The following is a 12,200-nucleotide window of genomic DNA, read 5'->3' on the forward strand; positions in this document are numbered from 1 at the left end:
TTAAAGTTTTATTTTAATAATCTATATCCACCTTAATATTAATGTAATGATATTTAATATAAATTGTTATAAAAATTTATTATTTATAATAATAATTATTATTATTATATATTCTGTAATACACATTAAAAATTTCTAGTATCAACGAAGTATAAAACTAAATGACAATAATTAGGGCCTACTTACTATGAACAGAGGATGAAGCAATCCTATAAGCGTTTGGTTTCTGTATTGGAAAGCTATATATGAACCGACATTAACCTGAAAAGTGATGGATTATTAGCAAGGCTATGATTGCAAATTTGTTCACCTTTTTTTCTTATATCAATGATCCAACCACCATTACATAGCCCCACGAGTGCAATGTCCCTGTCCTTAACTACAAATTAGGTTGATTTCAATTGTCCATACATACCCTAAAATCATTTGCAAAATTGTTCGCATATTAATGCTCTTTTTTCTATTCAAAGGATAATTTAAACTTGGCTAAAGATAAACGTTTACCAGTGGAAATTTCTTTGTCTAACAGTTTGTAGATTGTCTTTCTGAAACCTTTTCCTCTATTCCCTCTCCTCCAAATGATCGATGAAACAAAAAGAAACATAGAACTTATTTTTAATCAGACAATTGTTTATTTTTCATGGGTAGTAGAACAAAGGACAACTATTTATCCTCGTCTGGAAGTCCTTTTCTAAAAGTGCAAGAACACAACATTCTTTCCCATAACTCGTTTTGTCATGTCAATTGGTGAGGTTTGGTTATTATCTTACTCCTATTTGTCGGTTTCCTTTCTTTTGGAGATGTACATTTGTTTGTACCAAAAACACAATCATAGACAGCTAGCTCCTTCCAATTTATTGACTCCAATTATATTTCCAAACCACAGATAGCAACCGTTTATCTCCCAACATTAAGAACCACTTTCTTTTTGCTCTTTATTTTTAATGTAATTTTGATTAGATCAGTTTATTGAGTTTAGTTTATACGTATTCGAATATTTATGCATTAGTAAAGTAGTTTGGTAAGCGGACTGCAGCTTAAAAAGATGTCTAGGCTCAGACATTAATACATAACTAATTAACATTGTAACATCTAATCATTTACAGTTTATTAACTTTGATTCTTTTATGATATAACTCTCATATCACATGGTAAGAGTCATGGTCTCTTATTTTTAATGAAATTTTTAGTATGAAAAAGTAAAATTAAGATGCGCTAGTCGAAAACTTGATGTGTTTCAAATTCCATATGAACCAACCAAAAAAATAATTTATACAGTTAATACATTCCAAATTATAACAGTTCCAGAAAGGATAATAGTAAACAAAATGCAGAAATAAATTGTTGCGTTACACACAATAATTATAAGCACAAACGTTAAATTCTTAAAATAACTTGTAACTTCAATTTTATAGCAAATTTGATTATTATTTTACATCTTGAACTTATAATTAATTATATTAAGGTTCAATTTGAATTAAATTTAAGTTTATGAGAATTTTTTAATTACAAAATCCCCTTAATTTATTATGTATAGTGGCCATATTCATCCAAGATAATCCAAAGGTTTATAGATTGTAGAAGGAAGAAAAGGGCCGTCCCCAGAAAGTAGTAGAATTATTAGTATTTATTGGAAGCATGGGATGTAGACAGATGGGGTTGATGCCGAAAAGTATACTTTTTTCATTTTCAATTTTGTGGTTGGCACTGACAATGTGTGAAGTGATAACAACAATTGTAATTATTCCTTGCTGCTCAGTCACTCACTCTTTCTCTGTGAATGACACCGACAAGCCCCCATACATACAGAGAAAGAGAGAGAGTATGAATACTCTTGGATGACAAGTTAACAGTGAAAGCAAAGCAAAATGGACTTCTTAACCACTCTCAACTCTATCTGCTTTCATCACCACCCCTTCCAAGTTCTGAAGCCGCATTGAACTTCTTTCTAAAAAACAACGTGTGTGTATGTGTGTTTACATGACAGCATGTTATGTTGGTCCCACGTTAAAAACTCAACAAAAAAACCCCTCCATGTGCCAACCTCTCTCTCTCTCTCACTGCATTCTCAGGTGAGAGGAGGCGCTTAAGGATCCAAAGCTTTGAACTTTGAACTTCACTCTCTTTTGGACCATTGTGTTCAAGCTATGGACCCAAGCTCTCGTCTTGATCATGCCCTTTTTCAGCTCACTCCAACTAGAACCAGGTTCTACAATTTCACAGTTCATAATTCTAGCTCCAAATGAGAAAAAGAAAATGTTTTGGTGATTTTGACTTTGTGTGTTTCTTTGTTAAAGATGTGACCTTGTCATTGTTGGTGGAGGTGCGAGTGAAAGACTAGCTTCTGGGTTGTTAGAACCGTTTCTTTCTCACCTTCAGAGTGCCAAGGATCAGATTTCTAAAGGTGGATATTCCATCACTCTGCGCCCACCTCTTGCAAATGCTCCCTGGTTCACCAAAGCCACCCTTCAAAGGTTTTTCCTTTTGATTTTGTGTTGTAGTGTGTAGCAGAAAAATGTGAATTTGGGATCAGGCCAAGGCTTACCCTCCCTTTGATTATTTGTGTAGTTTATCTTATTAAATGATTATGAAAGACCAATGTTGTTTTTGTGTTTTGGTTCATCTTCTATAGGTTTGTTAGATTTATAAGCACCCCTGAAGTTCTAGAGAGGTTTGTGACAATTGAAAAGGAGATTGTGCAGATTGAAGGTTCAATTCAGTCAAATGAGAAGAGCAATTTGGTGGCAGAAGCAGAAGGTGTGAATGGGAATTCTTAATCACATCGGTGACTTATCTTTCTGTTGATTGTATATCCCGGAACATCTACCTCTTTCTCAACCTTTTCTTTTTCCCTATTATTCTTAATTGAACTTTTCTTTGGCAAGTTCTTATATTTCTTTTCAATTTCTACTCAAATGCAACTATTCAATTATAAAAGACAATGTTTTATTTATTTACTTTGGGAGTTGTTTTAGTGCAAGAAACTAATGCGTACTGATGACAATGCTATGTAATAAACTGACATGTTATACATGGCTTTATCTATGGCCTATTTGATTGGAAGGGTACCAAATTACTTGGATGTGTGGCATGGCTTCTCAGTAATTTTTAGAATTTTATCCTCTTTTGTGCGTGCGTGTGTGGATAAATGGCCTGACTAAAATGATGGTTGGACTAGCAAGTCAACAGCATGCTAACTGTGCAAGCACTAAATGTTTCATGTTAGAGTAAAATTAGCAAATAGTGTCTCTACAGGTTACAATCTTCTGTGAAAAAAGAAACATTAGTACTTTTCTGAAGCCAGCAACAAGCTGTTTTATCTTTTTCCCTTTCTGCTTATTTATCTCCCATAACCATTTTAAATAGGATCAGCGAAAAGATAAAAGGTGAAAAGCAGGCTATGTTGGCCGGAAATTGTTTCTAGTATTGTAATAATAAAAGTAAATGAAAAGAAAAAATGACTTGCAACTCCTAACTTCAAACTTTTCATTCTCTTTAATGCATTCTATGAATGGAATTCATATTTTGACGTGGGATTAACAGGAAATGTCTCATTTTTTGATGGGCGAGTCAAAAGGTCCACAACTTCCTCTAAGGTAAGTAAACATGATTCTTGCTAATGTTTTCCTTGGTCTTGGTATGACATTGAACCTCTTATTACCTGTTGAGTTTCAGCTGAAAGATGAGCTCCTTGGAACCAATCAAGATGGATATGAAGAAAACTCCAAGTACTGTTTTTGGTGTTTTCCTGTGTTGTCTTGAATGACATCGTTTTGTTTTTCATAGTGTCCATAATACCATGCAATAATTTTTTTTATTGATTTTTGACGAACAGGGTTCGCCTTCAGCGTGTTCTAGATAATCGTAAAGCTATGCTTTGTAAAGAACAAGCAATGGCCTATGCTCGTGCTTTAGTAGCAGGATTTTACCCAGAATCTGTGGATGATCTTATATGTTTTGCTGATGCATTTGGAGCATCACGTTTAAGGTCCGCTAGCAAACCACAAAATGACATTGATCAATTAAAATGCTTCACTTTTCAGAGAAAAAGAGAAAACTTTTACCTAACTTGAGTGGAAGTTCATTTATACTTATATTTGGGCATAATGATTCACACCTTACTAGCCGCTCACTGTTTGTTTTTTCATTTTACTTTTTTGCTTTGTCATTGACATATTATGAAGACTATGTTCCTTTTGAGATATGACATGAATAGTCTATAGCACCTACCTCAAGCAAATACATATTGCCTCCTCCTCCTCCTTTTTGTTTGGTTGAAAGTCCTTTTTTTCAAATGCTTAGTATATTTTTGAAAGATGAATCTTATCTGTTTCCATTTACTGTTTGGAATTTAGAAGTCTATAATAAGGAATAGTTGCATTATAGATGAAACATAAGCAAGACAAACAATATTATGTCAAGAGGAGTGTAAGGAACACACTCTCTAACACAGTTTTAATACACTCCTAATTATTGGTTAAAATTTATTGAAATCTATAAAAATATGAGAGAAAAACGTTAAATTAAAATTGGTAAAGAGGACTCAAATGATTGCTATATTTTTCATAAATTTTAACCAATAAATAACCAAGACTGTATTAGAAAGAATGTGTTGTTAGCATTTATCTTCTGCAGATATTGTGTTTTCTTCAACATTTCTCTCTCTCTTTCTCTCTTAGCCTTAATCAATGTTTTTGTTGGATCTTTTTGTACTTGTACTTAATTACTGAATAGACTCAATTGAATGTAATGTGTATCCATATGATGCCTTGATACAGGATTATTGTGTGAATGATCTTCACTCTTTTAGCCTATACTACCTTCTATGCTTTGTTATTTAATATAACTTTCTGTTTCATGTAGGGAAGCATGCATAAATTTCTTAGACCTGTGCAGACAAAAGAACGAAGACAAGCTCTGGATGGATGAGATAGCAGCCATGCAAGCATCTTCTCAGCCCGAATTGCCATACTTGAGGACATCTGGAATCATACTTGCTGGTGAAGATGATACAACCAGCAAATTAAATGGCTTAGTTGACCCTTCAATTTCTGAATCAACTCCAAGTCATGCAAGTTTGGACATAGGCCAAGGTATCCTCCTCTGCTACTAACCAGGGTTCAAGAAAAACAACTATGTTTTCTCATTTTCTCCAACCAAGTCTTGTTTGATCAAAATATATTATTATGGCAGTCTCACCTCTGTTTTTCTATTTTCTTTATTGTTAAACAAAAAGAATTTATAGTTCTTCTGAGAAAATTTAGAATTAATACATGAGCTCCCTGTCAATCAGTTGTGAGATTATGCTTGCTTCACACTTTAATAGAGTTATAAAAATCATACTACTTGGAATTTCCAGAAAAATGTAGGTGTGGCTAACTTTCTGAAACAAAGTCTCTTGAACAACTTAAATCTTGTACAGTTAGATCCAAAAGTTTGACACTTACTGATTTTGAAAATTTGCAGATTATAGCTTGCCAACATCAGGTCAAACACCACCAACAGATGGAAGGGCTCAAATGCCAATGTCATGGCCAAACCATCTTCCTCAGTATATGCACAATTTTCAGGGTCATGCATTTCACCAAATGTCTCCATACCAAGGGTATCTGTATCCTGGTATGCAGGTTCCCTCCTCTTATTATCCAGGGAATATGCAATGGCCACCAAATTCAGAAGACTCTCATAATGTTCTTGACCGAGAAAAGGATTACCATAAATCATCATATAAGAAGAAAAAGAAAAAGCATTCTCAAGTACTGGATCAGTCTGAAGAAGATGAGTCCACATCATCCTCTGATACTAGTTCTGAGAGTGATTTGGACGACCATTCAAGGCAAGGTAAAAAGCACTCTTCAACAGAACATCAGCACAAAAAGAAGCACGGAAAGAAGTCCTCAAGGAAAGTAGTTATTCGCAATATAAACTATATAACCTCTAATGGGGATGGTGAAAAGGGTAGTATGACAGAGGGGAGTCTGTCCAATGAGGAAGAGTTTATCAACGGAGATTCCCTGAAACAGCAAGTAGAGGAAGCTGTAGGATCACTGGAGAGAAGACATAAGTCAAACTCCCGCCACCATAAGAAACACCATAGTGCAAAGCACCCTGGCGCACTAAATGGTTCAATAGATGCTGATTCCAATGGCATAAAAGGCAATAACAACTGGGATGCTTTCCAGAATCTTCTTTTGAGGGATGATGATCCTACTCTTGATACAGAAAATCAGCCTATTAAGTTTCAAGAGAAATACGCTGTTGATAAGAATTTTGAGGATGGAATGTCAAATGAGTTTAACCACAAACCAGACATTAATAAAACTCGAGCAGTTTCAAATGATTCCTTTGTTGTCATGGAGAGGGAATTCAACAGGGAGGCTCAAAATGGTGTTGAATACTTTAAGGAAGGAAAAGGCGCACCTTCATTTATGAAGAAAAAAAATAACACAGATGAAGAGTTGTTGTTTCCTCAGAGAAATGGAGAATCAGGTACCTATTCCATGTCAGCTCTCTCTGGCAATGGCCTAGAATCTCCCCTTGCTAAACGCCAGAAAGAAGAGGATTGGTTCATTATCAATCAATCTGATAAACCAGCAAATGAGGACCGAAACCAAGACTTCAGTATTTTAAATGGTGTTTCCATTTCATCATCATCCGTAGAGAAAAATAAGAAAGACGTCATGAGTGATGACTCTTTCATGATTCAAGCTCGATCTTCAGAAGATCAGTTCAATTCTCAATCAGTAGCAGACATAAGTTTGGTTTCAGACATTGTTGGTGCTACTGAATTCGCAAACAGCACACAAGAAGGTTCACACAATAAGACTGAAATCTTAAATTCCCACGAGCCAGATGATCTCTACATGGTTCTTGACCGCAATTCAGCTGTAGAGCAGATTGCGACAGCATGGAGCATGGAAATGGATTATGAAAATAACATTTCTTCAAATGAAGCAAATAGAAAGCTTTCTGAAGTTGAAACAGATAAAAACCAGTCTAACCATGAGGTTCCTGATACAAAAAGTCCTGGAGTGCGAACTGGGAAAGTTTCAAGTAAAGATACAAAGTCTAGGGCTTTAAATTCATCTTTTGGAAAAAACAAATCTGACATCACGTCAAGAAGCAAAGCATCCCCAGGAAGCAGAACTACAGTTACAAGAAACAAATCTGATAAGGTAAACTAACAACTTCTAGATTTCCATGACAAAACAACATTTTCAGTTGTTCCAAATACATATTGAAAATTCTTTGATTATAAGTCTTAGGAAAAGGCAACACTTTCAGTTGCCCCAAATCCATATGAAACTTTCACTTTTCTTAATATTTTTTGTAGCTCTTAATCACAATTTTTTTAGTTATTGGAGTACATCATTCTTTTACTAAATTTTTATTCGTTCACTGATATTGCCCACTTTTATTAATAGGAAGAGGAAAGTAGAAAGAGAAAGGAGGAGTTATTGATTCAGCGGCAGAAAAGAATTGCTGAGAGAAGTGCCTCTAAGAAGACTGGAAAGGAAACTAAAACTTCCGTGACTTCTACAAAGAAAGAGAATCCTAAGATACATCCATCCAATGAGGAGACTAAGAAATTGCACAAACCGGTCCTCAGGAATTCCACCATTGATCGCCTCGCAACTGCCCGAGTAACTCAGCAGAAGGTTTCACCAAGTCAAGCAAAATCAGTTCCAACCAAGAAACCAACCTTGAAGGCAAATGGATTACCATTGCAGAAGACTGCTAGCATAGAAAAGAAGAAACAGGCCCCAAAAGAAGTCAAATCTTCAAACCATAAAGAAGATGCCACAAAAACAAATGGGAAAGTTCTTGCTGACACTAATGTCCAGGCTAAGAATGAAATAGAAGCCTCAGTAGTGCCAGTGAACTCTAGCGCCATGCAATCTAGTGAACCAAATACCAATGATCTTGGTATGAAAGACATTGGAGAGCTATCCAAGACATCATCAGAGAAACATGTAAAACATTTGATTTCAGAAAGAGAACACGCGCCGGGAAGTGTTGGCCACGAGGACTTGTCTTCACCGAATCATGATCACACGTTGGGAAAAAATGGGCCAAGAGGTGAAGAAGTATTGGACCAGTTATCTTCACTTGCTGGTGATAACAAGCCTCATCGTGCTGCTAATGTGATCATAAATCCTACAGCTGCATTACCTAGCAAACTCCAAACAATTTCTTCAGTGAATTCAAAGGTTAATCAAGAAATAGATGAAATCAATGTTGTCTTGCCTACTAAAGTCTCTGAGAAACAAATTTCTACCCCTCCACCAACTAACCAAGTGATGGCAGAACCAATCCATTCTAGGAAGAAATGGAACAGTGATGAGGACACTTCAAAAGCAGCAAAAGGATTTCGAAAGCTTCTCTTCTTTGGAAGGAAGAGCTGAAGCATACTGGTGGATTGATTTTTGTGCAAATGGGTTAATCATAATCTTCTGGAAGTGTTAAGAACAGTTATCTGTTCTCTTTATCCCTACTTTCGGTTATTCAATATTTCAAGAATTTACTCTGTCCATTCTTCAGCTCACAGGAAGCGTTTGGCACATTGAATTATTTGTTGTTTTGAAAGCTCATTCATGTGACATGGCAGTCATGTGGAAGATTGTAGATAGTTTTCAGCTTGCCACACGTAATAATAAGGCCACGGGCATTGGGAGTTGCTTTCATGCATGATCTAAATTATCTGAATATGGTGTATCCTAAGGAAGGATTTCGCAGGTAATAAAGTTTCCATGTTAGAACGCTATAACTATAAGAGCTTATCTTTGTTTAATGTCATGGGATGCCAAAACCTGTTCCTTTGTATTGTAAATCATGGAAGTTGTAATGTTTGGTTGTGTATTGCTTTCATGCTAATATTCTTTTGTAATGGTCTGTTTGTTACAGCAATGAATTTTTTTTATGCATTTCCTCATTTGGTAAGTTATGTTGCCCCTTGGAAGCTTCAAATTAATGTTGAACACACCCAGCAATTGCAAGTTATAAATTGCTACAGTATAGAATTCTAAAATTCTCTAAATTGGGGAGAGAGAGATTCCTGCGACTTGCAGAGAGGTAGCAGAACAATAAGGAAAAGAGTAATGTTTTTTTATACAATAATTTTGGGGAAAAAAATTTCTTTGATTTTTGTGATTTTTTTTTTGGGGGTTTTGCTATATTTCCTTCATATTCTTTTTTTAAAAAAGTGTTAAATATTAAATATGTATTTATTATTTTTAAAACATAAAAGTATTTTATTATTTTTTATTTAATAATTAGAAGAATTTTTAGGTATAAAAAAAGAATTTAGAATTATTTGGTTTTGATATACAGTACTTCTATGTGTATATTTGAAAAGATAAAAATTAATTAAGATATTTATAATATAAAAAAAGTAACAGATAGTGATAAATATAGTGTCATGAATACGACGATATAAATAGCAATAAATACAGTATGATGTGTAAGACAAAAACAGGAAAACGTTAGCTGAAAACCGAACCGTGCGTAGCTGTGCTGTGGCTGAGGGTGAGATGCCACTTTTCTTTTTGCTAAAATAAATAAAAATACAAATTGTTATTTTATTTAGAGATTCCGATGCTTAGGCTTAAGCAGAAGCTGTAGAATATTGCACAACAACTAATTTCAAACTCCCAACAAATCATAGGTTACTTTATTGTTGCTTCAAACTCAAAGAGTTTAGTATTAACATCTCATGTCATCAAAGTAACAAGTGTTGTTTTTTAAAATTTTAAATGGTTAAATACATGTTATGGTATAATAAATTGATTTTGATCTTAAATCAAATCGTCTAATCTGCTGTCTACTTTAACCTACTCTGTCAGCAATTGATCTTCAATTCAAAATAAAATGGAAGAGGTGTGTTTATTATGAAACTCAAAGCATGTTGAACAGTAATCATTATTTGCTGTGTCCCAGAACAAAATAGCCGACCTATGAGTAAATTATTTGAGTTTTGTTAATTATATATTTGATCAAGTTTATTTAATTAAAAAATATACACAAACTTAAAATTAAGTTCAGTTATTTAAATGATTTAAACTCAAACGTGACATAAATAACTCATACATATTACTTTGTTAATTTTGTTTTGTTTTAGATATTAAAGTTTTACTTACATTTTTATTATTACTTTATATAAAATTTCTTTTTTATAAAAATTATTTTTTGTTACATTTATAAAAAATATATATCTTTAATGTTTTTATTTAAAATTTATTTTTAAGAGTCTTATCTCTTAAATTTATAGTTATTAATATATATTGATTATTAAAAAATTACACTATATAATAAAAATATTATTTTAAAAATTATATTTTAAAATTATTTAATTTTATTAAATTTTATTATTTTAATACATAATATTCATAGTTATAGAATAAATCAAAATATTTTTAAATAAAGTTATTGTTTAAAATAGTTTTGATTTTTGTATATAATATTTATACAAATATAAAAAAAAATTAATTATTAAATTATTTATATATCGATTTTAAAATAAAATATATGTACATTGGATAGGTTACTAAACAAGTAATATTAAAATTTTATCACAACTCATAATTATATGCCCGTTAGCTGTTTTATTGCAAGCAACTTCCTTTAATGATAAACAAATAAAAAGTAAATTTTTGAATTAGTTTCTAAAATTTTTAAATGGATTCGTTAATCTTTAATTTTGTCAATACTTTAATTAAATAAATAGTTTTTGTTTTAAAATTATAAATATCAATTAAATTAGTTCTTGAAATTTTTAAATAGACTCGTTAATCTTTAATTTATTAAATGCTAAATTATTTAGTCCAATCAACAGTTCATATCATAATAATATTAACTTTTATTAATATAACATATTAGTTGACTAGAATATTTATGACATTAGTTAACTAAAATATTTATGTCATAAATTTTTATGTAAAAAAATTTATTAAATAAATACTTAATAAAATTATTTGTTTAAATATATACTTTAAATCTATTTGATCAATCAACAAATATAAACATTTTTTAATTTCATCTATTTTTGTTTTTCTCTTCTTTTTTTCTTGTATTGCAATTGAAAACATGGGACTGCCTCCTATTTTTTTATCGAATTAATTTGATTCAAGTTAATTAAAAAATTTTAGTTAAAACTAAATTCAATTAATTAACCTTAATTAATTTTTTTCTTATAAATCAAACGAGAGTATGTAATCTTTGCCGCGCTTACATTAATTCTACCAACTCACAAAAGATTCTTTTATATATATATATATATATATATAAGTATTTAAAAAAAAAGAATGTCAATAACATATTATTTATTAGTATTAATTAAAATTTATTAAAAATTAAAAAATACTAAAAAATTAATTTAAAATAAAAAAGAGCGTAACATATATAAATTTTTAATAATAAGAAAAAATGTGTCACAAAAATGGTAATGAAAGAGGCTTCCACCATCTAATTATAAGCGATGTCCTCCAAACACTGATTCACTTTGCGTTGCCTCATCAACTCTTCCTTCACTGTTACGCAATTCTCTTCCCATTATGCCCTCACCGACAGCTACGGCGTCACCTCACAAACCTCTTAAATGACCATCCTACCCCTTCTTCAGTTCCTCGACAACCTTCTCTTTCTCACCGACTTCCAACCAAACCCCCCAAACACCCCCTGCCATGTTATTTATTACACTCTCAATTCACAAACATAACAAGAAGAATTTGGGCTTCAAATTATCACATTCTTAAGATTTACTTCCTTCTGTAAATTAAAACACTAACAATAATGTATAGATTAATCCATTTTCATTTATTAATTTAGAAAAAAATATTTGTCAATAAAAATTTAAGATAATATTAATGTCCTTTTTACTTATATAAAAATTCAGTTTTTCTATTATACAATAATTTTTAATATTAATATTTTATTCTATATTTTTAGATACACATTAAAATATAATAAGTAAAATATTTTATCTTTTTACACATTTGCATTTATGTCACGTACTGTGATTGTAAGTATATGTATAAACAACTAAAGCTGAAGACACTTTGTCCAAATAAAATTAAAATGTATGACCTTAAACTATGATTGTAGCTTACTTCCCCAAGCAAATAAAAACCATGGTTAGGTAAGTAATCTTTATGTTTGCAGGTAAAACACCTATTCTCATATATTATTCACCTGTTGCCACGTCC

At 32.0% G+C, this 12,200-nt stretch overlaps 1 protein-coding gene across 2 annotated transcripts; it reads left to right on the forward strand.

Moving 5' to 3' along the window:
- Positions 1-1,752: 1,752 nt before the first annotated feature.
- Positions 1,753-8,917, forward strand: LOC113854259 (COP1-interacting protein 7). Of its 2 annotated transcripts, XM_027485165.1 has the most exons (9): positions 1,753-2,206; positions 2,298-2,474; positions 2,633-2,757; positions 3,544-3,596; positions 3,676-3,728; positions 3,836-3,988; positions 4,864-5,093; positions 5,467-7,175; positions 7,425-8,917. In XM_027485165.1, the coding sequence occupies exons 1-9, from the start codon at positions 2,148-2,150 to the stop codon at positions 8,403-8,405; spliced, it is 3,540 nt and encodes a 1,179-aa protein (XP_027340966.1). In that variant the 5' UTR covers positions 1,753-2,147; the 3' UTR covers positions 8,406-8,917. The 2 variants fall into 2 exon arrangements, with proteins under 2 accessions (XP_027340966.1, XP_027340967.1); XM_027485166.1 differs by lacking the exons at positions 1,753-2,206; positions 2,298-2,474 and having other exon boundaries at positions 2,652-2,785; positions 7,425-8,916.
- Positions 8,918-12,200: the final 3,283 nt, after the last annotated feature.

The sequence above is a fragment of the Abrus precatorius genome, unplaced genomic scaffold (assembly GCF_003935025.1).
Source record: "Abrus precatorius isolate BTA unplaced genomic scaffold, Abrus_2018 Scaffold11, whole genome shotgun sequence".
Lineage (NCBI taxonomy): Eukaryota > Viridiplantae > Streptophyta > Magnoliopsida > Fabales > Fabaceae > Abrus > Abrus precatorius.

Excerpts from the sequence above, each read along its gene's own strand:
- LOC113854259 (XM_027485165.1), top strand. The coding sequence starts at position 2,148 with ATGGACCCAAGCTCTCGTCTTGATCATGCCCTTTTTCAGCTCACTCCA. Across the intron at positions 3,729-3,835 it reads GGATATGAAGAAAACTCCAA|GGTTCGCCTTCAGCGTGTTC; the intron begins GTACTGTTTTTG and ends TTTGACGAACAG. Across the intron at positions 3,989-4,863 it reads TTTGGAGCATCACGTTTAAG|GGAAGCATGCATAAATTTCT; the intron begins GTCCGCTAGCAA and ends TGTTTCATGTAG.